Source organism: Bos taurus, chromosome 19, assembly GCF_002263795.3.
Source record: "Bos taurus isolate L1 Dominette 01449 registration number 42190680 breed Hereford chromosome 19, ARS-UCD2.0, whole genome shotgun sequence".
NCBI lineage: Eukaryota > Metazoa > Chordata > Mammalia > Artiodactyla > Bovidae > Bos > Bos taurus.
Window position 1 is genome coordinate 41961254 of NC_037346.1, and position 26472 is coordinate 41987725.

A 26472-nucleotide genomic window follows, 5' to 3' on the forward strand; every position below is an offset into this window, starting at 1 on the left:
CATTGAAGAGACAAATATGGCCTGGTGTCCTTCAAAGGGGGGACTCACCTCTAGTCAGCTCTTCACCCCTCCTGAGGTTTTGAGTTATATGTATTAACTAAATCAACTCCAGCTCGTGGATGCTCCTTTCTCTCTGCTTCTCCCCACCCCCAGCCTTTTCTACACACAAGGTGGCCATAGACACTCAGGGTCCAGCCATCGAGGAGGTACCAGGCTAAGGGAGCTCCGTCCCTGTCGTTCCTCTCCCTCAAACAAACTCCATCAGATCAGTGTGTTAGTTTTATTTTCTTTGCTTTGGTCTATACAAAAAAAACCAATAACCAAAAACATAAAGCGATCATAATAAAACTCTGCTGGGACCTCCCCCAGCCCCCAACACCCGTGTGCAGGAGGTGGTGGTGGGGAGTTTGAAACAGGAAGAGGAAGAGAAAGCCCCTCACCGCACACCAGAGGGGTCAGCCAAGAGCACTTCTCAGGGGTCAGCTAGGGTAGTTGTGTGGGCAGGAGGAAGGTTCCAGGGCGCTGTCCCCAAGCTCCCCTAGGAGGGGCCAAAGCCAACTGAGTGTCCCGGGGAGGAAGCAGGCAGTGTCCTGAAGTGGGAACAATCTCTCCGTGTCTCCACCCCATCTTCCCAGAGGATCCCTGAACTTTCCAAGACAAGCTTTGGATTCTGGGCCTTTTGGCCTTGAACCTGGGGCCTGAAGATCCCGGGGGCTCAGCACAGTTGGAGTTCAGTGACCAAATCAGAAGCCAGAGCTGTGGGGCCCAAGCCACTGGAGATGGGCAGCCTGGGAGGAGAGGGGAGCTTCGGGGGGGGACAAGGTGGGTGCCTCGAGTCTAAAGTTTTAGTGCCAGGGCCTCAGGGGTGGGAACAGGTTATCGGGCCCTGGACCCACGGCCCAGAATAGAAAAGCAGGAGCAGATCACCATCCCAAGAAAGACCCCACAGAGAACCTCTGGAGGCACGGGGCTCCGCAGGAAGTTGCAGCCCTGCTGCCCGGGTTCAGGCACTTGGCTATCTGGCCCCATCACCTGCACGGAGAACCTCTCAGATGGGGAACCGCACCTGGGGGGGTGGGGGGGAGCAGACAAAGATACAGGGTTAGGCCAGGTCCGTGGCCCCTGGGAGCTCATGCCACTCCTGCGTCACCCGCCCACCATCCACAGAAGGGGCAGGAACTCGCTGCCCAGAGCAAAGATAACAGAACAAGGCAGGCAAGGCATGCCTTCCCTGGGACAGCTTAGCACCCAGAGGCCCCACGCTTGCTCCCCCCTAAAGGAGCCAGGGTTTCAGGGAAAGCCTGAGAGGCCTCCCGTGAGAAGGAGGTCCTAAGGGAAGGGAAGCCCAAGTCTCAGCAGCCCACAGGGGGAGAGAGAGCTGCAAAGCAGGGGGAGGGGGCGCCATACTCGGGTCCGGGCAGCTAGGCCAGCATGTGGTCTGCAGTTGCGTAGGGGGGCCTGAGGCCGTCACTGTAGGTGTCGATGGGATAGTCTCCATCCATGTCCATGTGCATCTCCAGTGGGTCCATGGGCACGTCGCTCGAGTACATGGGGCGGTAGGTGGCGTCCATGTCTGGCGAGGAGAAGGGTCTCAGGCTATTCTGCGAGGGTCTGGACAGCCCTCAGCCACATCTTCCACCCTTTCCTGCCCCAGTGGGCCGGACCCCCCACCCCCACTTAGGGACCTGGACTCCAAGTCAGGGACCTGGCCAGGAGTTGGTGTGAACACTACGGTGACTCTCACTGGTCCTTTGGCCCTGGGGACACAAAGCTGCTCCCTCGCTCACACACACCCACACAGGACGCCCCTGTGCCCCAGCACTCCAGGGTCCCGAGCAACTCTGCACCCACTTACCATCAGCATAGGGTTCATTCATGGGGATCATGCTCTGGGCCTGAGGACGGAGACAGAGAGAAACATTAGGGGAGAGGGGAAGGGAGGAAACACAGGCTCTGAACTGGGGCGGGGGAGGTGGGGAGAGAAGAGCAGCAAGAGATGTTTCTCTAGAGGAGCCAAGGAGGTCTTCCCTGGTGGTCCAGTGGCTAAGACACTTACAATGCAAGGGGCACGGGTTTGATCCCTGGTCAGGGAACTAAGACCTCACATGCTGTGCAATCAAAAAACAACAGATAAAGAGGGGCCAAAGGAAAAGCGAAGACCCCTTGGAGGCACCTGCAGAATTAGGGCAGCCCTGGAGAGGGGAGTAGCCGGGAGAGGACTAAAGAATGGGTGTCAGGAGCAGCCCCTCGCAGGATCAGGGCAGCCGTCAGCCTGGAACAGCACCTTTGTGCAAGTTAGGGAAAGGCACTCCTGCCCCAACACTTTATATCAGTTTGAACATAAAATTGCCATTTTGTAGGTCAAAAACAGTAGATGGTCCAACCTATTACTTTCATCTGCTGGGAACGGTCATAAATGATTGAATTATAAAATCAAAATCTATTGGGAATTCCCTGGCAATCCAGTGGTTAGGACTCTGCATTTCCACTGCAGGGGGCCCAGGTTCAAACCCTGGTCGGGGAACTAAGATTCCCCCATTCGGCATATTAAAAAAAAAAAAAAATTAAAATCTATGAAGCTGACAAGATGATAACACCCCCCACACACACACCCGACAAAGTGCTGTCCTTGTGCAGTACGAAACTTGCACAGCCAGACACTGCGACCCAACCCAGGATACTCACAGCCTCCCAGGCGGCAGGGTCGTGCTTGAAGAGGGAGTTAGTGAGCTCCACAGACACCCGTTTGCGGTAATCTGGGTTCTTGTCCTCAGAGATGCGGAACAAGACGGCAGCGGCGTAGGTGGCTGAGCGGGGAACAGGACAAGCCAGGCAGGTCAGGTGCTTGCCTCCACCTCCCCCAGCCTCCCTCCTCACCCTGCTCGCCCCCTTGCGCCTAGCCCAGCCCCTCACCGGTGCCCTCATTGCGCGAGTGCAGCAGCTCCATGAGTGGGGCCGACGCGCCCTCCGCATCAATGGCGTCGGCCGCCTCCTTGTCCTGGGCCAGCTCGCACAGCACCCCGGCGGCCACGCGCTGGATGTTCTCCACCGAGGAGTAGAGGAGCTGGGGAGAGGGGCGCGGGGTGGGCGTGAGGCGAGCCAGCAACACACCTCACCACCCTGCCAATCTCCGCCTCCCAGTTTTGGATATAACTCAAGCTCATAGTAAAAAATGTGATAAGTCTAAGTAAAATCTAAAGAAAGGAAACGCAGGGCATTCCCTGGTGATCCAGTGGTTAAGACTCTGTTTTCAATACCAGGGCGTCGGTGCAATCCCTCCTTGGGGAACTAAGATTCTATAAGCCCTGCTGCTGCTGCGTCGCTTCAGTCGTGTCCGACTCTGTGCGACCCCATAGACGGCAGCCCACCAGGCTCCCCCGTCCCTGGGATTCTCCAGGCAAGAACACTGGAGTGGGTTGCCATTTCCTTCTCCAATGCATGAAAGTGAAAAGTGAAAGTGAAGTCGCTCAGTCGTGTCCGACTCTAGCGACCCCGTGAACTGCAGCCTACCAGGCTCCTCCGTCCATGGGATTTTCTAGGCAAAAGCACTGGAGTAGGGTGAAGGCCAAAAGATTTTTTAAAAATTCTTTTAATTTAAAAAAACCGCCACAACCCTCTACTCAGACACAGCTTCTTTCCATTGGATTTTCATCACAGTCATAAACACATATTTGATTCTTTTTTTTAAGACTTTTTTTGATGTGGACCATTTTTTTTTTTCTTTTTTACAATATTGTTTGTTTTATGTTTTGTTGTGTTTTGTTTTGACCTCAAGGCGTGTAGAATCTTGGCTCCCCAACCAGGGATCAAATCTGTACCCCCTGCACTGGAAGGCAAGGTCTTGACCAATGGGACCACCAGAGAAGTCCCTGATTCCTGTTTTTTAATCAGACTTTGTAGCATAAAGCATTTCCCCATATTATTCAGTAACTTTTCCTTAAAAATCTATGAGTTCAGGGACTTCCCCAGTGGCCCAGTGGCTAAGACTCTGCTATCCCACTACAGGGGGCCTGGATTTGATCCCTGTTCAGGGAACTAACTGCCAGCCTGAGAAGAAACATGGCCAAAAAACAAACAATATTTATGAGTTCATACTGGTACTCAAGAGAGAAGGAGAATGCTACAAAGCAAAACAACAATGGAAATTTAAAAACCTCATCCATCACAAGTGGAAGTAGCTACCAGCACAAATTCCTTACTCTGAACATTAATAATTAAAGGGAAAAAATTCAAAAACTGAAAATTCTTGAACACCATTGTCTATGTCCACATGATATAGTGGACCATTCTTTTTTTAACCATTCTCTTATCACTGGACAGTTAATTTTCAATTATTGTTAGTAACAGTGCAATTGTCAGCTGCACATATACATTTATGCCACATTTTAAATTACATTATGTTATTTCATAGAGAGTCCCAGACCTGTACTCCTTGATCAAAGAATACCAGTATTTTCAAGGCTGTCTATACACATCACAAAGTTGCTTCCTGGAGAGGTTTTACCACCTTATCTTCCTACCAGCAGGGTATAAGACTGCCCATTTTATTGCATCTTCACCAGCACAAAGCACTCCCGTTTTTTTTTCTTTGCCAATTTGATAGTGGAAAATGGGCTCTCCCTGTGGGATAGGCTTCCTTTCTTTTAAACTCCTGGGGTTGATAGAGCACTGTTTGTTTATGAACCACCTGGGAGTTATATGTGCCTCTCTGTAGATAACTACTGAGGTTTACTATTAATGAGCCTTTTATATGAAAGATATTAAACTCTTGTCTGTTGCGAGGCTTGCAAATATTTTTCCAGTTTGCTGTTTACTTTTTAATGGTTTTAGGCTATTTCTGACATTAAAACCTTAATGTTGTTTCTGACACTAAGAATACTTGCTGTTTGCGTTTGTGGACTCTTCCTTTACCTCTGAGCTTGGAAAGGCTTTCCCATGCTGGAGTTTGCTAAGTGATCACGTCTGGTGTGGCCACTTTTCTCCAAATGCTTCCAAAGACCTCTTGATGCTTGGCCCAGACTGCCTCAAACATTCCCGTTTCAGCAGTGGGGTAAAGCAAGGGCTGGGGGAAACCTCTCCTGCCCACCTGCCCCAGACTCACCTGCACAAACAGGGGGATGGTGTTGAGTCGGAAGATCTCCATGCGGTTCATGGGATCCCGGGCAAGGATGTGCAGGGCTCCAGTGCAGCCTTCCACAATCTCCTCCATCCTCACACCATCCTGCACGAGAAGAGCCATTGGGGTATAGCAACAGTGAGCCTAGGGAGTGGTCACCCCCTTCCAGGACACTGACAAACCTCACTGGTCCATAGAGTTTGCCTCAATGGCAACTTGCCTCCCTAGTCACGTGCTCATGTGCACACATGTTCGCACAGAGGGCAGCCAGACTCTCAGGGCGGGCGGTCACAGGCCCCAGCAGCTCACTTACCGTGTAGGGCTGCTGTGTGCCAGCAGCCACATGGCGCTGGGCATCCTGGTGGGCCTTGACCAGCAGTTGGACAAGGCGGGGAATGACCGCTGCCTCCTGCAGTGGGGCATGGTTGGCTGGGCACAGGGCCAGATTCCTGATCAGGCCAATGGTTGCCTGGCAAGAAAAAGGGCACCCGTCAAGGGCATTTCGTGGACATCTGGAGGATCCCACTTCTCCAGCATCATCTCCTCCTTCCCCCTGGTCTCTTCTCCCCCAGGCCAGCCATGGATGTGCTGGAAGGTCTCCAGAGAATGATGCTTCTCCCAGCCCATGCCCCTTATTCCATATGATCTTGTTGTTCCTCATGTCAGACTCTAATAGCCCTTGCTAAAATGATACTCCATTCCAGAATATTCCACCAGCCCCCATACCTTGACCCTCACCCCTGTTCCCTCTCTCTTAACGCTCCCTCACGGACAATATAGTCTTGCTTTTCTGATGGTTCCCAAACTCTGATTATCAGGGAGTCCTCGCTAGGGTTGACCCGAAAGCCTCCTGTATTGGTGACACTCACAATGTAATCCAGCTGAAGCAGTGGGATCTGGAACGAGGTCTCTGCCCCAGGCTCCCACCCTGCCAGCTGGCTCTGGTGACCTCTGACAAGACCCTGTCTATAGTCGCTCCCTTACTCTGGCACCAGATGTCACACACCTACAGCTCTGCCCGGGCTCACCCTCCCCTCCCCTGTCTGTGACAGGGAACTGACACATCTGTCCTCTACCCAGGCAGCCTCCAGGTTCCCTGGCTCCCAATGGCAGACACCAAGTGTCACCAGAACCCTCTCTACCCTTTGTCTCTTTAGCATCCTTCCTGAGTTTGAGCAGGACACATGACACAGTACTGACACCCTTCCATCCAGGCGTGGCCACAGGAACAAGTTCCTGAGTATGGGCTGAAGTGGTCTCACTTTCTGGTCGCTGCCAGCCCTTCAGGGCTTTTCCACTTCTCCGGGGCTAGAATACATGGATGAGGTGACCTCACCCATCCATTCATATGAGGACGACTTTGAGCGTCCAGACCCTCTAGCATAATGACTGTGGCCCGTGGACCACCGAAATCACCTGTGGACTCGTTAGAAATGCAGAGTCTCAGGCCCACCCCAGGCCTACCGAATCTGAGCCTGCAGTTGAATTGAGACCACCCAGGGTGGTCCTGTGCGCCTTCAACTCTGAAGTTCTATTCTAACTGATGGCCAAGCTACAAGATAGGAGGATTCTGGGTCTCGGGAGCAGAGCCACCATGGACTGTGGAGGCTCTAATACTGTCTTCAGAGCTCCTCCCCTCGCCTGGCCCCACTGGGCAGCAGGCAGTACCTTGACCAGTGGCCACTGGTTGGGCTGGTTGAGCAGCTTGACGATGGCTGGGATGCCATAGTTGAGACGCACGGAGTTCTGGGCCATCTCGGCCTCGGGGTGGCGGCTGGTGAGGTGGCGCAGGGCGCAGACAGCGGGCTCCGTGATGTCATCCTTGTCGCCCGCGCGCAGGATGGCGTGGATGAGCGCCTCCACACCACTGTTCTGTGTCACCAGCGTCTTGTTCTTGCTGTTGTTGCATGTCAGGTTGGACAGAGTGCCTGTGGCACAGGTGAGGACATTGACATCGTCCACGCTCAGCTGGTTCACCAGAATCTTCAGCACGCTCTCCAGGCCCTCCTGGGGTTGGGGAAAGCAGTGGAGAGTGAGGGAAAACCCCAAACGCAGGGGCTTCCCGAGTATGTCCAGGGGAGCGAGATGGCCTAAGTGGGGGTCTCCAGCCCACTCAGTACAGACTCCCTGGGCCCTGAGAATCTTCAGTCCTACAATCCTGCCGACACCCCGTGAGACGGCAGTTCTACCCATGGAGGATCTGGGGCTGAGAGAGGTTGAGGGCCTGGCTCACAGACTCACAGCTCATGGGCCAGATCTGAACCCAAACTTATCTCTAAGCCCATGCTCTCTTCTCCAGCCCCTCCGACTCCTCCTCTGGGTCCTCAGACCCAACAGGACTGGACTCAGGCCGAGGGAGGCCCCTAGGCCAGAATGAAGCTGTTGAGCCATGCTGCAGTGGCCCACTTGAACCACTTTTACATGCTTCTTCCCTTTCTGGGCCTTTGCTGCTGCACACTCAGTGGTCCCCAAGCCAAATCTGCCTTCAGGAAACATCCCTAAGCCAGAAACCTCATTTCTCCCAGGGAGAGCCACGTGGGCCTTGTGGGAGAATATAAGAACCCCAGGCGCTGGGGACAGACAGTCCTGAGTTCACATCCCAACTCTGCTGTCTACTAGCCATGACCAAGGCCATTTCTTAACTCCCTGAGCCTGTTTCTATTTCTTCTTCATTTTTTTTGCCCATGAAAAATTTCTTTTTTTTTAATTTTTATTTTTTCTTGGAGTACAGTTGAAAATATTCTTTTTTTCATTTTTATCTTATATTGGATATAGTTGAAAAATTTTTTAATATTTTTATTTTATATTGGATTATAGTTGATCAACAATGTTGTGTTAGTTTTGGTTGTACAGCAAAGTGATTCGGTTATATATACATGTATCTATTATTTTTCAAATTCTTTTCCCATTTAGGTCATTACAGAGTACTGAGCAGAGTTCCCTGTGCTATACAATAGGTCCTTGTTGATTATCTATTTTAAATATATCAGTGTGCACATGTCAATCCCAAACTCCCAATCTATCCCTGCCCCCCAATTTTCACCCTAGTAACTATAAATTCATTCTCTAAGTTTGTGAGTCTGTTTCTGTTTTATAAATCAATTCGTTTGTATCGTTTTTTTGAGTCTGCATGTAAGTGATGTCATATAATATTTGTCTTTCTCTGTCCAACTTACTTCACTTAGTGTAATAACAACCTCTAGGTCAATCCATGTTGCTGCAAATGGCATTATTTCATTCTTTTTAATGACTGGGTAATATTCCATTGTATATATGTACCACTTGAACCTTTGTTTCTTCAGCTAACAACGAGCCCCACACTCTACCTCCAGGTACTGAAAGGGGTAAAGAAGCCAGTGTCCCAAGTGCTTAACTGAGCCTAGAACATTGATGTAATTCTTAGCAATGACAGACAGGTCTAAAGGAGGAACCAGAAGACTTGTCCTGAAACTGCATTTTTCCTTAAGTTGTTTTTAGCCACCCAGGGCCCCCAAGCCATCGCCTGCACACTACTGCTCCCTGCCCAACGTCTAGGGCATAACTGCTCCTCTGGTACCAGCTGAACCCCTGCTTGGAACCATCAGCCCCTTTCCTCTAGTCCTCTTCCAAAACCCCTCAGAGGGATTAGAGCCTTTAGCTAAAGGGATGAAGGGCACGTCCAGCCTCAGCCACAGTGGAGCAAGATTTAGGGGTCTCAGGCTCCTAAGGTCAGACTCCCAGACAGGAGGCTGGATGCAGAAAGACAGCTGAGGAGGGGGACACAGGCCTGATCACCTCCCTCACCTGCTTGGTGGCCACATCAGAGAGGTTGCGCAGGGTCCACAGGCAGTTCTGCACAAGGCGGGGGCTATTGCTCGTCAGGTGCTTGCCCAGGGCCTGCATCCCACCTGGGGTAGGAGATGAGCACATGTCAGCCACAGGGGAGCACAGCGGACTGAGCCTGGTGGCTGATCAGGGGCCCCGCCCCCACCCACCTGGCTACATGGGCCATCCTCACGGGCTGCAGTACTCACCAGCCTCCACAATGGCAGGCTTGTTGCTGGGACACACGGACAGCACTTTGAGCACGCGGCTGGTGGTCCAGAGCAGCTTCTCATAACTGTAGTTGCGCATGATCTGGACGAGGGCCTGGGGTCCTCCATTGGCCAGGATGATGAGCTGTGGGGGGAGGGGGGAAATGAGTGTGAGACAGATGGGGTCTCTGGCAAGGAACAAGGACGGAAGGGAGGGTAGGTGACAGAGCTGTTATTACTGAGCTTCATCCAAAACCTGAATAGCTTTTGTGACTACTAAATAAGCCAAATGTTGAAAGAAATGATAATACACAATGCTGGCAAGGATGAGGTGAGACTACTAACATACATTGCTGCTGATGGCATTGTAAGTAAGGCAATCCTTTTGGAAAGTACCTGGAAATTTTTGTAAAAGCTTAGAAATATTAAAAATCCTTAACCCTACTGATGAAAAAAATTCCTACTTTTTGGGAAAAGCTGTGTCTTGAATATGTTCATTATAGCATTGTTCATAAAAATTGAAGATCAGGAGCAACCTAAATGCCCTTCCTCAGGATAAAGTCTGGAGTCTCCATTTAATGAAATGTTATTTGCTCTTATAAAGGGTGGTTTTGAGGACAGAGTAGCAAAAAAGCAATAATAATAATTTTAATATCATACATTAGTAGGAAACATGCCAAGTTGTAAATTATGACTACAGCTGTATAAAAAACGCCCACAGGAAAGCACTGGAGGAAGCACATGGTTGTGTGAGGATCATTTTTCTTTCCCTTATCCTCAAAATATTCAGTAGTATGATGAAACATGACATCAGAATTTACATATATACATTTAACCTAAAAAGAATAAGGAAGCAGTGACCCGAAGCTGCAGCTGGATGGAGGGGGATGGCATGGGGGATGCAGGTCTTGGTTGGGGGCAGGAAGAACTGGAGGAAGCACGTGGTTGTGTGAGGACGACAGGGCTCAGCCCACCTTGCTCTCCTGGTTGCCATAGGCCAGGAGCTGCAGGCAGTCGGTGGTGATGGCCAGGAACTTGGGGTTGTTCTTGTTGAGCAGGGGCACCATCTTCTGCAGCCCGTCTGCCAGGCGCACTGCCATCTTGGCACCCTCCTGGTAGAGCAGCAGGTTGTGCAGCGTGGTGATGGCATAGAACAAGACCGACTCTACAGGGGAGCTGGGATTGGGGTAGAGGGTTCACGTGAGTCAGGTTCCAGGTAAATGTGGGTCACCTCCTGTAGGAAGCCTTCCCCAGTACTGACACCTCTATGGAAATACCTCTTTACTAAAATTTCATTGTCCCTTGAGTCCAGTCTCATCTCTATGAACAGAGCACGCAGCACCTCTCCTCTCTCCACTGAGACCATGACTCCTCTTGCTCTGGACTCCCAGCTCGGTGCTAAGCACACCTGTCCCTACTGAGTTGGTCCCCTGGACACTGGAGTAACTGCCATGTGGAAGGCATCATGCTAGAAAGGCCTGCAAGGGACTCAGGAGTAAGATCAGTATTTCCTCCCTTAAGGAACTTGCAGCTGGGTATGGGGATCAGGAAAAAGGCTATTCAACATTGCAAGGCAGGGAAAGATAAAGGTGGCAAGGGATTTTGCACAGGCTGTTCCCTCTGCCTGGAATACTCTTCCCGTCATCTACACCAATCAAAGTCCACTCCTCTGTCAAACCCCTGCCATCAGAGTGAACAGCTTCTTGGAGCTCCACTGACCAATCTTGGGCACACCTTTGCCGTCATCTACACTGTATCCTGATAAATAACCTGAGAGTTACCTGCCTGTCTCCCCCGCTAGGCTGTGAGCAGCTGAGCATCAGGACTGGGCGTGGTTCTGCACCTGGCACAGTAGGTGCTCAATAAATCTATGGAAGACAGGGAAGTCCAAGGGAGGGGACACCCCCGGTTCCTGCAGGGAGTAGGGGTGGGTACCTGAGCATGCGGACCAGGGCAGGGATGCCGCCCGACTTGAAGATGGCAAGCAGCCCCTCGCGGTGGTGGGAGAGGTTGTGCAGGATGCTGGTGGTGCAACGGGCCGTGTCCAGGTCACTGGTGTTCTGCATGGTGCGCACGACAGCCGCCACCAGCTGGGGCGAGCCCATCAGCGCCCGCCGAGACGCCTCCTTCTTCGACAGCTGGTTCACGATCATGGCCGCCTTGGTCACCACCACCTTGGGGGGTAAGGAGGAGGAGGGGAGGGAGTGAGCAGACGGGCTGAGACAGCTGCCATTGTGAGCAGGAAGGGCCAGGAGACACCTCCACAACGCTCAGACAGACCTGGGTCAGACTTCCCACTGATGAGGCTCTGGAAATGACCTCTCTCCACCCCAGGCAGAGCCCTCTCCTACAGACCTCTGACTCTCCCCTCCCTGTCCTGCCTCCACCCTGGCCAGGCCCTCACAGACCGGGTCCTCATCATTGAGCAGCTTGGTGAGCTCAGGCAGGGCCCGGGTGGCCAGCTCAGCATCATCCTGGTAGTTGATGAGATGTACGATGGCCGACTTGAGGAGTTGGGATGGCTCAGCCAGCCGCTGCAGGTTGGTGGTCTGCCCCTCCACCTGGGTGGTGAGCAGCAGCGAGCTGTCCTCTCCTGTCACACCGGGACACATGGCCTCCCGCACCCGCTTGGCTCTGGCGGTTGTGGACATCTGGTACTCCAGGTCACCTGGGGGCCAGCAAAGAGGGACTGAGTTGCAGGAAGCGGGCAGGGGGACACTGGGGAGCAGGCATCCCATTTGGGCTCTCTGGGCTGACTTCCAGTCCACCACTCACAGTTCTGCCTTTAACCAGTGACCTTGAGGAGGTCATCATCACCTCAGGTCATCAGTGATAAAATGGGGCACCTCCTGTTCTGTTCATCACAGGGAATTCTTATGAGAATTAAATGACATGATAGGTGTGAATTGTTCTTAAAAGAAAGGAGCGTGTGCCTGGCACATATCACTAAAAATAAGGTCAGAGTTTATTATTATTAAAAGGAATAGTTGACATTTTTTGAGTACAGGCATACCTAAAAGATATTACGGTTATATAATGTATAATATATAAAAGATACGTAGTTCCCTACCACTACAATGAAGAAGTGAATATTGCAGTAAAGTGAGTCATGAATTTTTTGGTTGCCTACTGCATGTAAAACTTATGTTTACACTATTTATAGTATCTTGTGTGTGATAGCATTGTGTCTAAAAAATGTACATATCTTAATTTTAAAATATTTTATTGCCAAAAAATGATGACTATCATCTGAGTCTTCAACAAGTCATAGCAGCATTATCAAAGATCACTGATCACAGATTACCATCACAAAGAGAATCATCATGAAAATGCTTGAAATATTGCAAGAATTACTAAAACGTGATACAGAGACATGAAGTAAGCAAATGCTGCTGGGAAAATGGCGCATATAGACTTGATCCATGCAGTTATCACAAATCTTCAATTTGTAAAAAAAAAAAAATTTGTGCCTATACTTTTTTAAAGGTCTTTTGGCCATGCTGCACAGCATGTGGGATCTCAGTCACCAATCAGGGATTGGACCCGTGTCGCCCGCATTGGCAGCGCAGAGCCTTAACCACTGGACCACCAGGGAAGTCCTATGCCTATACTTGTTGTGTGCCCAGCAGTGAATTAAGTGCAGTCCTTATATTTTTCTCATTTAATCTTACAACCCTACAAGGCAAGGACTATTATTATCTCCACTTTACAGATGGGAAAACTGAGACACAGAGAGGTTATAAGAACCCGAGTTGGGACCGGAACCCAGACAGCCTGACTCCAGAACCCAACCCTGACTCTATGCCCCTCCCTTAACAATCAGGTAGGGGTAGGATGATACAACCTCTGTCTCTTTCCAACCCTGAAATCTCATGATTCTAATTACACCCTCAACCTCCCCAAAGGAGGCAATTCACCCATTATATGGTCAGCTAAATAGAGGCCCAGGGGCTTCCCCGGTGGCTCAGTGGTAAAGAATCTGCCTGTAACGCAAGAGACGCAGGAGATACAGGAAGAGCCCCTGGAGAAGGGCATGGCAACCCACTCCAGTATTCTTGCCTGAAGAATTTCATGACCAGAGGAGCCTGGAGGGCTACGGTCCATGGGGGTCACAAAGAGTCGGACATGACTGAAGTGACTCAGCAGCAGCAGCAGCAAATAGAGGCCCAGAGGGTCACCCAATAGAATACAATGGATGACAGGGGAAGTTGGGACTGTGGGATTCACAAAATAGGAGAAGGGCTCTCAGTTCAGTCCAGGCTCCACCCCCTGGTAAGTCTGGAAGTCCCAGAGACAGGTATCCCAGTTTCCCAGGCAGCCCTGCCCTGGTGAGTGTCCCAAAGCCCAGAGGAGAGGGAGACAGAGGTTCCCCACTCCCATTAGTTGGGAAGGAGGGGACATCCACATGGCTTTCCTGCCTTGAATCTGCACTTTAGCAACCAACACAATGCCTGGCCCCGCCAAGCGGAGAGGCCTCTGCATGCTGTCAGGAGGAGCTCCCTGGGGTGCAGAGGCTGAGCACTGCAGTGGCCCGGGCTGCCACCACCTGTTCTCCACCCTCCCCAGCTCCCAAGGCTCACCATACCACACCATTCAGGGCCCTAGAGCCGTCTGTGGGCTACAGATGGGACTGGACCCTCCTTTCCCCCAGACAGGCAGGGCACCCTGGGCTGGCAGGCATCCCCACTCTGACCAAGCCCCACAACTGGGCTCTGCCCCCACTGTGTACTTGAGCAAAAGGACTGTGTCTTCCCCCAGCCTCTGGGTTCCCTGAGGGTAGCAGGGTGCCTCCTTAGCACTCCGTACGTTCGTGGAAGGCAAGGACCATGCCTCTTCCATCAGACTGGTGTGCAGGGTCTATGCCTCCCCTTCTTATTAGAGGTTCACGGGATGGGAATCTGCCTCCCTCCCAGATGGAGGGGCGCTGTGAAGATGCTGTGCCTCCTCCCTCAGACTGCTGAGTCTAAGCACCGGAGCTGAGCCTCCCTCAGAAGACTGGGAGCCTCCTGAGGTCTGCCTCCTTTGACCCTCACCTCCCTCCAGGAGCCAGCTGCTTTTCTGCTGGGATAGCCCCACAGAAGAGTCCCCAGGGGTCCTGACCTTGGCCCGGGGGCACCGACTGGGTGTAGGTGGTGGTCTTCTTGAGCGTGTACTGGCGCCCGCAGGCCTCATCCTCCTCTATGAGGCCCTTGCTGCTGAGCGAGGGCACACAGGTGTTGGCCCCCGAGTGGATGCCAGAGTCGTAGGTATATGTCTGCTGCCACTCGGTCACCTTGATGGGCTGTTCGATCAGGTTCATCACCTCCATGGTGGCTGCTGGGGACACAGAAGAGGGGCAGGAAATTAGCTGACCAGGTGGGACATCCCATCACTTGGCTCGGCCCCCATCTCCAGCCTCTACCCAGGCCCTGCCCATCACCCCTTCCCCCAACCATGGCCCCAAGGGCCCCAGTGGGCTGTGGAGGAGGGTGGGAGGCACAAGGAACCAAACCCAGGGAGGACTACCCAGGGTGGGACACCCGGTGTGAGTCCTGAGCTTGTCCTGACCTCCAGCCCAGGGTGGGATGAACCCCACGGAGACAGGTGCCTTAAAGGGCCAGATGCTCCAACCCAGCCCTGGGTTTATTGCAGTGAAAAGGAACAAAGAATGAGTTTTTCTTTTCTTTCCTGAGAACAAAGAACATAAAGTGAGCAGGCCAGATTACCCCTAGTTTTCACTTTAACTGTTCCTAATCAGGGAAGGACAGGGAAGCCTGGGGAGCTGCAGTCCACGGGGTCGCAAAGAGTCAGACACAACTTAGTGATTGAACAACAACAAACCTGTAGTCTAAGTTTGCTTTTCTGCCCCCTAACTCCGCTTAAGCTATATTTTGTGCCTATCATCCTTTGATTTCATGCTAATTACATCCTGTATCTGGTGCTCACCTTCACAGCACTCTCTTTGCAGACCACACCTGGTAGTTTTCTCTTTTTGCATTATAGAAAGAAGGCCACATTACAATACACAAAAGACAATGGCCTCAACTCCTGGGCTTTGGGACTGGGACTACCAGATCCAATTACCGGGCTACCTGATGCCAGCCTATGACTACTTTTGAAACAATGCAAGAAGAGGACGCAAAATCCTTATACGTTTGTTTATCATCACCTACCCCTGACTGCGAGCCTTCATTTTATATAACCCTTCAGATTCCTTATGGAAGAGGGGGAAACAGTTCTTGAGGCACAAACCTACTGTGTTCTCCCCCTCTGCCGGCTGAGGATTAAAGCTACCTTTCTATTTCCTCTAAGCTCTATCTCTGTATTTTTAAATTCAGGCTTCCCTGGTGGCTCAGAGGTTAAAGCGTCTGCCTGCAATGCGGGAGACCTGGGTTCGATCCCTGGGTCAGGAAGATGTCCTGCGTCAGGAAGATCTGGAGAAGGAAATGGCAACCCACTCCAGTATTCTTGCCTGGAGAATCCCATGGATGGAAGAGCCTGGTGGACCACAGTCCACGGCGTCGCAAAGAGTCAGACACGACTGAGTGACTTCACTTTCAGTGGGCAGAGAAAGCCAGATTTTGGCAGTAACGGGCTCACTCACCTTGCGGCCCACAGCCCCAAACCCCCAAGACAAGAGACGTCACTCAGAGCCTCCAGCAACTTCTAGGGTCCCGAAGGCCCACCCCCATTCACTGGGACTCCTGGGAAGGGCTGCAAGGTGAGGCAACTACACCCCAGGCACTGGGTGGGAAACTGGGAAAGCAGGTGGGGCAGGGAAGCAGTCAGACAGGTTTCTCTGGGAGCCTCAGAGACTCCAGAATCTTCTGCATATGGGGCAGGATCAGGAGTGACCCCAGAGGCTCAGGCCTTAAGAACCCCATCTCTCTGGCACCCCAGCTCTTAGAAGCCTTCCGCAGAATTCTGAGTCCCACCAACCAGTTCAGACCTCAGCCACATACTCCCGGGCCATTCACAGCTCAGCTGAACCCCCATCCTCATCTGTAAAATGGGGCAGCACCACCTCCCACCACCAACCCAGCTGGGCACCTGGCCACACAGTAGGTGCTCAATGTCGGTGGCCATGCCTGGGTATCAGTATTCCCCTAGGATGTGTTCTCACCTCAGGGTGGAGCAGGCCTCAGGGGAGTCACTGCTACTATTCAGAAACTTGGGGACACTTGAGGGTCATGAATAGCTGGGCCTGACTCTGTACCAGCAAGGTGACTCCTGCTTGGTCTGTCCAGCTCCCTTGTCTCGAGTGCTGACCTCCAGAGTCCAACAGCCAGGAAAAGGGATGAGAGAAGTTGCACCCCGGTGAGGGCCTACCTGGTGCCTTTCAAGACAACCAACATCCTCACAAGTGGGTTTCAAAGGACATGCTCTTCTTCCCAATTTACAGATGGGGAAACTGAGGCCCCACCGGGTGAGGGGGCACAGCAGAGAAATGACAGCCGGGACCAGGCTTGGGCGTGAGTGACACCTGTCTGTGGTCTGTGCACACCCAGTGTGGCCTCAGATGGCAAGTAGACCCCAGGCTGGCCCACCCAGAGGGGAGGTAGCACCCAGCACCTCAAACCCGTTGTCCCATTGCGTTGGAGACCAGCTGGGGACGAGGCTGCGGTGGCTGGTGAGCCTTGTCCGTTGCTGGGAACAAAGGTCACCACAGATATGTCTTCCCGAACAGGCCCAGCGCCACCTCCCAGGAGGACGCCAATGATCCTTCAGGTTTCCCTGCCTTTTATGGTGACCCCTCCCCTCCCCTGCCTATAAGCACACCTGGAACAGGCAGAGGCAGGAGCCAGGCCCACTCCCTGGAGCTTCTTTCCTCTCCTCCCATCACCCCAAGTGACTCAGAGTTTCGGGCTGATAAACAGAAGCAGGCTCAGTGCCGCCAGATGTGCCCAGCTGCTATCCAGGCCGATGCAGCTATTTCAGGGGGAGCCCTCCCCCTCGCCCCTGCCCTAAGCACACGCTGCCCACCCAGCACTCCTGCCTTCCCTGGAGAGACAAGACAGAGAACACAGGAGAGTTTGGGAGGAGAAAGCCTGTCTCCGAGCAGCCCCCAGGGAGAAAATTCAGGCAGGAAGCCTTGGACATCCGAGCCCAGAGAAGGAAGATGAAACTGCGTCAGTAAAGACAGCTGCATTAACCCTGCGAAGGCCACTTTGCCGGGCAGACAGCTGAGCTGCCATCTGGCCGCCGAGCCTCAGCCAGATTCGCTGAGGACAAACTGGACATCTCCCTGTGGCTGATTCATGTTAATGTAGGGCAGAAAGCAACACGATATTGTAAAGCAATTATCCTCCAATGGAAAAAACAACCAAAAATAAAAAAAGATTTCAAACTAGCACTCAGAGGCAGAAGGAAGGCCCTGCTGGGGCTGAGTTCCAGGCCTGTGTGCCATGGATGCTGAATGGTACCAAATGATCTTTCTACATCTCTTGAGATGATTGTATAATTTTTCTTGTTTATTCTATAGTGAGTTATTAGAAAAACAAAACTGGGTATCTCCAGCCCTATCAGTAAAAATAGCCCATCTGAGCCAGAAAACGCTGCTCCCAGTAGAGACCATCACCTACCCCTGGTGCTTCTCAGCCAAGTGAGAGATGCGGGCCTTGGCCAGAACCTAAGGAACAATCCACTCGCTGGCCCCAGATCCAAAGGGACCCTTGAGGTCAAGGCTAGCCATAAGAGAGGTGTTTCCTAGCAGGCCCCTCAGCACCCCGACCAGCCCAAGCCTGGAGCTAAGAGAAGCTGAGGGCTGGACAACTGCCTAGAATGAGCCAGAAGCCTCACGGAGGTCAAAGGATCCACCATAGTGGAAGGATGGAGGCAGGGGCGTGTGTCTTAATTAGCAAATGAATCTCATGCTTCCTAGAAGCAACCCTGGTCAGCATTTGATCATTCCAGTTTCCAGATGAGGGAACAAGTGCCACGCTGAAAAACAGTGGTGCTCTGCTCAAGCCCAGCTCTGCCTCATTGCCAACCAGCCTCTTCCCCTGGCTCCTAACAGGGCATCTGGGGGCAGAGGGGAAACCCTGGAATCAGGGAAAGAATGCCAGGCACCTGCAGAGAGACCGGAGGCAGGGAGCTGAAGGGAGCATAGGTGGAGCCAAGCACTGGCTGCTCCAAAATCAGGAGTCACAGGTTCTAGTCCCAGCTCTGCTGGCAACTTGCTGTGTGTCCTTGGGCAACAGCTTTCCCTCTCTGTGCTTCATCCACAGAAAGAGTGGCCTGGGTGATCTCAGAGGAACGTTGATATCTAAGATTCTAGGCATAAAAAGTCAGAGTTCCTATGACAGTCAAGAAAAGGCTGAGGGTGGGCAAGGTCAGAGGTAGAAAGCAGTTCAGAGAAGACACACCAGAACTCTTCATGAAGAAAGGATGGTGGAGGGAGTTACTCTCAGTACAGGAAAGATCTAAGTAAGACCTCAGGCAGGACTGTCAAGCAACCCCACCTCTTCTCACCTACTCCCCAGGAGAATCAGGGGAATTCTCTCACAAGAAACCAAAATGCTGGTTTTGCAGTTCCCAGGGCGGAGGAGGCCACACCCAGTTTGGTCTCACCCTGCTCTGCCCTGGATCTGGAGACCCACCACAATGCCCCTGGTCAGAGCCAGGGTGGAAGGAGGCGAGACAGACGTGGGCCCTGCCCAGGCACCCTGGCCGGAGACGGGCAGAGCCAGACACAGGGCGGGGCTCTGAACTGAATGGGGGCGCTTTGTTTAGCAGTGGTTCTATTGTTGGCGACACAGGAGGAAGAAGCCAGCTCAGAGATCACAGGATGGGATGGGGACCTCGCAAGGGGCAGGAAGAGAAAACAGGGGCTCTGGAGAGGGGGTGCAAAGGACCCCTCCCCCACTGGCCCATACTGGCCAGGAATCTGCAAGCAAGCAATGAGGATGCTTTGGGGCACACTGCCTTCCACTCCTGCCTCCTCCTCTGCATGGCCAACCCAGTGGGCTGTCACTGGGCACTCTAAATCCAAGACTGTCCTGGCAGGGTGCAGCCCACCTCTGAAATAAAAAAATAAATCCCAGGACTTCCCCAGGAGTTAGCACTCTGCACTTCCACTGCAGGGGACACAGGTTCGATCCCTGGTTAGGGAACTAGATCCCATGTGCACTGCAGCACGGCCAAAAATATTTAAAAATTAAAAATAAATTTAAAAACTCCCACCGGAGCTACAGGCTCCTTCCCTCGCCAGCTGGGCTGGGCTGTATGACACCAAGTTTCAATCACACATCTGGAAATCAGAACAGGAATTGGTTGCCCGAGCGGTGTGCTGGGACCTGGCTCAGAAGCACTGCAACAGAGCAGGCAGGGCTTCCAGAAGGTCCTTGGGCCAGAGGTCAGACTCTGTAGATGCAGCTCACGGGCTCAGGCAGTGACAGAGGAAGGGGACCGAGGACAGGGTGCAGTCAGGGGAAAGCTCCATCCAGCCTCACCTCACACTGGCCCTGTGCCCTTGGGCAAGTCATGTGATTTCCTGAAGCCTCATATTCCTCCTCTGTAAAGTGGAGAGACAGGGACTTCCCTGGCAGTCCAGAGGTTAGGAGTCCACACTTCCACTGCATGGGGAATGAGTTCAATCCCTGGACCGGGAACTAAGATCCTACATGCTGAGCGGCACAGCCAAAAATAAAGTGGAGACAATCAAGACACTGCTTTCTTCAGACCACTGTTAAGTTGTGTGGATGGTACAAGCAGAAGGCCTCTGTTGATAGGAACAACCCAGGCAAGTGTCTTTCCATTAGGAAAGCAAAGAAGTTGCAGAGGGGCCAGCAAAGATGGGCCCAGTAAGGTAGCTGGCAGCCAGCCTGCTTTTTAGGAGCCAATACCCCAGGGGCTTCCCAGGGGGGTGCTAGTGGTAAAGAACCTGTCTGCCAATGCAGGAAACACAGGTTCGATCCCTGGATCAGGAAGATCCCCTGCCGGAGGGAACGGCAACCAATCCAATATTCTTGCTTGGAGAATCCCGTGGACAGAGGAGCCTGGTAGGCTACAGTCCATAGGGTCGCAGTTAGTCAGACACAACTAAAGCGACTTAGCGTGCATGCACACCCAAGGTTAAGACCCAAGCTTCTCTTCCCTGACCTCTCAGATAAGGGCTAGGAGGGGAGTTGCCTCCTGGTCCTAGGCCAGAGCCCCTGGGGTTGGAGGACAGGGTATGGTTGGGGAGGATGAGTTATATCCAGATCCTGGGAAGGGAAGGGGCAGAAACAGTGCTGCCCCTCTCCTAGGTCACATGTGCTGTGGTCTGCAGTCGGGGGCGGGCAGGCCAGTCAGGCGTGGACATTCCCTACATAGCAGCCCCAGGGGAGAGGCTGGGCTCTGCAGGGTCACCAGCCCCCACCCTTCCTCACTCTGTCTCTGGCTCCAGCAGAGACTTGGCCGGCGGGCCCAAGCACAGTCGGAAACAGACTCTAGAAGTACAAAGATGTGACTACTTCCCTTGAGAGCCCTATCTCCCCCTAGTCAGGCTGGGGCTTCCCAGAGAGGCCACTCCCCTCAGACTAGTGGCTCCAGGAGAAACACCCCCCACCCGTGGACAAGATTTCCTTGGCCAAAACTGTGGTCTCCCCCATCAGACTGGTCATTCCAAATGGGCAGAGACTGAAATGGGCACCAGCCATTGCCAGGGCTCTAGGGACAGGAGAAGACACAGAAGCCCATCCTGAGCTTCCGGAGGAAACCCCTCACTTCCGGTTTGGAGGACAGCCGGAGCAGCGGCCCAGGCCTGGCTGGGGGTGGAGGAGGTTCAGGTCAGGCCGACCCAGCTGCTGTTTATTTTCTTCCTTCTGGGCTCCTGCCCAAAGCAAACAAACCAGGGTGGGAAAATGAAGGGGACTTGAAGGAGAGGGAAATGCCCGGCCAGGTGGCTGGACCCTGGGAACCTCAGGGCTCCCCTGGAGAGCAGTCCAGCTGGAGATCCATTCCCTGCTGGGGACCCTGGGTGGGCAAAAATCCCAAACCAGCAGAGACCCCAAACCAAGACTCCTGGGAATGGAAAAACACTTTACCAGCCTCAGGAAACAACCGCTAAAGACTCACTTGTGTCAGCGACATATCTCAATCCCAAGGGCCTGCTGTCCCCACCCAACCACGAGGGCCTGGGGAGCCCAACCCCAGCTTGTGTCCACTCCTCAGGCTGTGATTCCCCAGAGTTTCATTCTGCAGGGATTGCTGCCTGACCTCCTGGAAAAGCAAGTAAGATCCAACTGTTACTTCCCTGTTCAGCACTTGCTGGAGAAAACCAGGATTTGGGTAAAGGTTTGTTTAAAATTTGTTATTGTATACACAGCATGAGATCATCCAAGAGCAAGGCTGAGAAACAGGAGCATGCTAAGAAAAGAGAAGGGAAAGAAATGTTAGCAGTAGATGCCTCAAAGGATAGGATTATGGATGACTTTTTCTTCTCTCATAAACTTTCCTAAACTTTCCAACTATTTTGCAAAGTGAGCAGATATTACTTTTTCAATCAAGCGGGAGGGGGAGTCATAGTGAGTACAACCTCCACTCACCCCCAAATAAGCAGTGTATTGACTGCCCAGCCCTGTCTCAGTTGTCCTCCATGCCTGCCACTTGCCAGAGACAAGAATCTGCTGTCCCCACAGTGAGGAAAGATAGCTGACCTATTAACCTACACTCCATAGGTCACAGAAAGCTGAGCTTCCTGCCCTGAGGGCCCCCAACAGCTGAGGTGCCAAGAGGCTGAGCAAAGGGGGAGTGGTCAGAGAGTTTTCTCTTTGGCCTGGCCAAAGAAGCTGCTGGAAATCAGGGCAGTCCATGCCTCTCAAGACCTCCACCAGATTCAACCATGTCCCAGGAGGCAAGCCTCATGGTGTCCCTTGCAGAGACACAAACCCTGATGACTTGCCCTAGTCACACTGCTCTTTCTCTTCGCAGGGGTCAGTGGGTAAGTGGCTCATGGCTCCCTGCCCCTCTCGGAGCCAGGTCTCTCCTCCCAAAAGACACAAGACTAAAAGTTTCCCCAGCAGGGACCCACCAGACCTCAGACTTGCCCCTAAACAGTAGTGATTCCTGCCTGCTCTCTTGGGGTAGGCTGGCCCTCCCCAACTCACATGGATGGGGCCCTGCTTCATTCCCTTCAGAGAAGAGTCAACTCTGAGCCTCCACTGGCATCTCCCTCTTACTTATCAACTCAAGACCTCATCTCTAACAGGTGGGAAGTCCTTCTTCCTGTCTAGCCTCCATTCCTTCCATAAGCATCCTGGGGACTTCCACGGTGGTGCAGTGGTTAAGACTCTGCCTTCCAACGCAGGGGGTGCGGGTTCAATCCCTGGTCAGGGAATTAAGACCCCCACGTGCCAAAAAGGTGAAAAAAAAAAAAAAAAAAGGAAGAAAAAGAAATAGACTTGGGGAGGGAGGTGGGAGGGATGTTCAAGTAGGAGGGGACATGGGTAAACCTATGGCTGATTCATGTTGGTGTTTGGTAAAAACTAATGCAACACTGTAAAGCAATTATCCTTCAATTAAAAATAAATAATTTTTTTAAAAAAAGATTAAAAAAAAAGAGTCCTGATCACTTCTGTATTCTGGGTGGGAGGTTGGGGGAGCTAAGGGTGGAAAACTGCGAGCCTGTCACCCTCTTTGTAGCAATCAGCCAGGACTGAGTTCATTCTCTTTCCTCGTCTGTCACATCAAGTCCCCTCAGTCTTCTTTTCTCCAGGATCAGTAATTCCCCATGCCTAGGGTCCCCTCCTGATCTCAAGTGATCTGGAAGTCCAAGGCTAATAGGCTCAGTACCCAGGCTGTACTGACACAGATAGAGGTCCATTTCCCAGGTCCATCCGGGTGTCAGGTGCCCAGCTGGCAGACGTGCCAGAGCCAGGCGGGTCTGAGGACAGGGACACCAACCCCTCCCTCCAGGACCAAGGCTCTGCTGACCCCACCCCCAAGACCAGAAAGGCCTTCTCAACAGCAGAAAAACTACTCCCAGCCCCCAGGGCTCCCAGCTCCAAAGCTGAGGACAGCCAACTTCCTGCCCAAGAACAGCCTGGCAGCACTGACTGGTAGAGTCCAGTAGGACACCGGCCCAGTCCTAAATCTGACTCTCATTTGTCTCTACTCCCCAGGGAACAGCTCCCCCCAACCCCACCTCACCCCCCACCCGCTGACTTGCTTGGCACAGCTCCAGCCCCCAGCAAAGCAGACAACTCCCACTTCCTATACAGGGACAAGCCCAGAAAAGTCCGTGGTTCTGCCCAGCTCAAGCCGGGAGGCAGCAGCAGCTTTGACCCCTGCCCTCCTCTCCCTGTCACAACCTCCTCCACACATTCGCCACAGCCCCTGGCCTTTGGGAAACAGCCCCCTCCAGTAAACCAAGCCATGGAGCAGGGAGGTTTCAGAAGGCTGGAGGCTGGGACATGAGTCACCCCTGACAAATCTGCCCCCACCTTCACCACCCACACACACCATCCTGGGCCCTTTTGAACTCTCATCTCCCCAGACTCCCAAGCAGAGACTCTTAAAAAAGCAATGGCAGAAAATTTCTTCCCAGAGCCTCAGTGGAGTGATACAGCAGGAAGAGCTCTGGGCTTGGAGCCAAAGGACCCAAATACCAGCTGTGGCCCTGCTCAGGTCTCGCTGTGCAACCTTGGACAGTTACTTAACTCCCTTGAGTTGAGTTTCCATTTCCTCACCTGTAGAATGGTGAACGATGCTTGCCTAGAGGGATGATCGAAAGGATTAAATGAGAACAATTAATGAAAGTGCTTGGAATTTGTAAGTAGTCCCTAGTCTTTTAAGTTATCATTTTTGCTCAGGAGATCACTGAGGTTCAGACAGGTGAAGTGACTACTCCAATGGGAAATGAGTGACTGAGCTGGGAACCAAACCTAGCTCAAACCAAGTCTAAATCCCTATGCTCAGAACTGCCCCACTGTAACATCTGTCCAAATAACAGCTCTTCTGTACAGGAGTCAGCTGCCCCCATCTCATTCTAAGGTGGCTCTTTTCCCCAAGCACTCCCAGGCCAGGGAGAGAACCTCCTCACCTGTACCTGCCTGATGAGTACCCTTTTATTTCCACACAATGCAGTCTCAAAGCCTCATCCTTGGCAGCCCAAACATAGGTTCCAGAGGAAATGGGGTGTAACTGGAGCTCGGGGTGGGACCGGGAGAAAGGAGGGAGAGGGATCCTGTCACTCTAGCTGAGGTTTGATCTACCAAGAAATGACCACTTGGATCCTACCTTTTCCCGCCTCTCCTTCCAGTCCAGTAAGTATTGCTCCTCCTAGCAATACTTCCCCACCTCAGTATTATCTTTTCATCGCAGCCACAAACCAGATTAGCTAAACTAATCATCTAACCAGCGTAATTACAACGCCTTCCCCTCCTCCACTTTGGCACAGAGAAGAGGGAAAACAGGTTATTTTGCCCAAACTCCTTGCCCTTGTGACACCCACAGGAGCAAAAGAGGCATGGGACCCCCCCCCCCCGACCCAGGGCACTCCTGGGGGGCGGGGAGGGTTCTGACCTTCACCCCCACTCTCCCATCTACCCCCACGGTAGAGTTGTAGGGTAGGAAGGGTCTTCCCAAGCAAATCAGAGCAAGCAACCCTGATCCCCCGAATCTTCCCTTTATCCCAGGACTGAAGGAGAACCTGGCTCTTACATTCCCCACTCTGTTCCCCCAAGGAGGCCAGGGAAAGGGCTCTCAGGAAACTGGAGGAGGGGGTAGGCAGCGGCGGCGAAAGCAGCTCTGCCTGAAACCCTTCCTGCTGAAGCCTTCCTCCTTTCCCCTTCGAACTCTCTCAGGAAAGGAGGTGGGTGCAAAAACCTCCAGAAGGAATGTGCCTTCGAAAACCTAGAAATCTAATGGAAATCCAGCCCCATCGCTCCGCTTTTCGGATCAGTCACCAGCCAGCTAAATGACGTGGGGGATGGGACAGGGAAAAAAAAGACCAGAGCAATCGCTCCCCCCACCCTCAGTCTGCAGGCCCGGCCCTGCCCCACCCCCATTCCTGGGGAGGGGGGCAGAGATCGGGAGCGAGCCTGTAGGGCAGGCCTCCTGCGAGGGGGTGTGGTGGTCCCCGGAGGCAGGAAGAGAAGGAAGAAGCTGTTTCCCCTTTGGCCCACCCACCGCCCCCCCCTTACTCCGGCCCCCATCTCGGGCCCCAGGGGCCCAGCAAACAGGATGGAGGTGGGGGCAGGGTGGACGGGGTCACAGCGCAGGCACTAGCCCAGGTTCAGCCTGGCCGACTGGGGGAGGGGACTTTGCTCCGGGAAGGACCCCTTAAGCCTTGGGGGAAGCCCCGGGCCAGGAGGCAGGCAAAGCCCCAGGGAAAGCTGCGGTGAATACTTCTTCCTGAAAAGTTTGTTTGGGGTGATATTTTCCTCCAAGAAGAGGACAGAGAGCAAGGGTAGTCCTGTTCCCATAACACTCTGGAAGCCTCAGCTGCGGTAACTGGGCGGGTGAATTCTCCAGGCGTGCACGACCCCTCCGCCCAGACCCCAGTTCTTGACGCGGGTGCCAGACACCGGCTGCACGGGGAAGCCGGGCCCAGCACCAATCCCACTGCCGTCCTATCCCGCCTCCGATGGCAGAGCTAAGAGCCCGGCACCCAGGGAGCGGAGCCGAGGGAGGCGCCGCAGGTACAGTCCCGACAGGGTTTGCAGAGCTGGAGGGCAGGGCCTCTGGACTCCTGTGCTCACCTGCTTGGCAGGTGGGGCCCGCGTCGCTGGGAAAATGTGCGCTCAGCCCCCAGAGTTGGGCAAACCGGGCGCAGACAATAGGGCCCCACCCAGGCCTGGGGGAGTAGAGAGGGAGGGAAAGCGAGGATGACGCGTGAGGTGGGGTGAGGGTGGCCCCAAAGAGACCAGCGGCAGCAAGTTTCCCAAACAGTAAATTCCTGACTACAGAGTGAGCGCTGGGAAGCAGGCCGAGCAGGTGAAAGTCTCCCCCGCAAGAGGCAGGGCCAGAGTCAGGGACGCGGCGTCGAGAGAGCTCCGCGGGCCCCGGGGGACGCGCGATCCAGAGGCACCTGCCTTGACCCCTCCCCGCCCTCTCCCCGAGCCCCCAGTAGCGCTCCGCGCGAACCTCGCGCCCGGTTGGTAGCAGCGCCCAGGACCCCAGCGCGCCCCCTGCCGCCAGTGCAGGGTGGCGCTCCCTGGCTCCGGCTCTTACCTGCCCAGAGACAACGAGGATCGGCCTTTCGGCCTCTCGCTACCCTTCCCTCGCCCCAGCGATACCTGCCCCCCGATCGTCCGCACCTGCGTTTGGAGCCTGGCCGGGCTGGGTAGGGGTCGGGCCGGGATGGGAGCCGGCGCGGGCTGCGAACTGAGATCGGCGCGCTCGGGCGGCGGCTGCTCCAGACTCTGGCCAAGGCAGCAACTC

At 53.4% G+C, this 26472-nt stretch overlaps 1 protein-coding gene and 1 non-coding gene across 5 annotated transcripts; one reads left to right on the plus strand and one right to left on the minus strand.

Moving 5' to 3' along the window:
* Positions 1-266: 266 nt before the first annotated feature.
* On the minus strand, positions 267-26472 carry JUP (junction plakoglobin). Of its 4 annotated transcripts, NM_001004024.3 has the most exon segments (17): positions 267-1066; positions 1408-1573; positions 1856-1895; positions 2686-2807; positions 2914-3064; positions 5102-5221; positions 5430-5585; positions 6785-7123; positions 8900-9003; positions 9130-9274; positions 10104-10305; positions 11065-11303; positions 11538-11797; positions 14230-14445; positions 14677-14796; positions 23778-23802; positions 24328-24383. In NM_001004024.3, coding segments are annotated over 13 exon segments (2238 nt in total). In that variant the 5' UTR covers positions 14438-14445; positions 14677-14796; positions 23778-23802; positions 24328-24383; the 3' UTR covers positions 267-1066; positions 1408-1421.
* TRNAG-UCC (transfer RNA glycine (anticodon UCC)) lies at positions 2452-2524 on the plus strand. Its single transcript has one exon. It is a non-coding gene; the product is annotated as a tRNA-Gly (tRNA).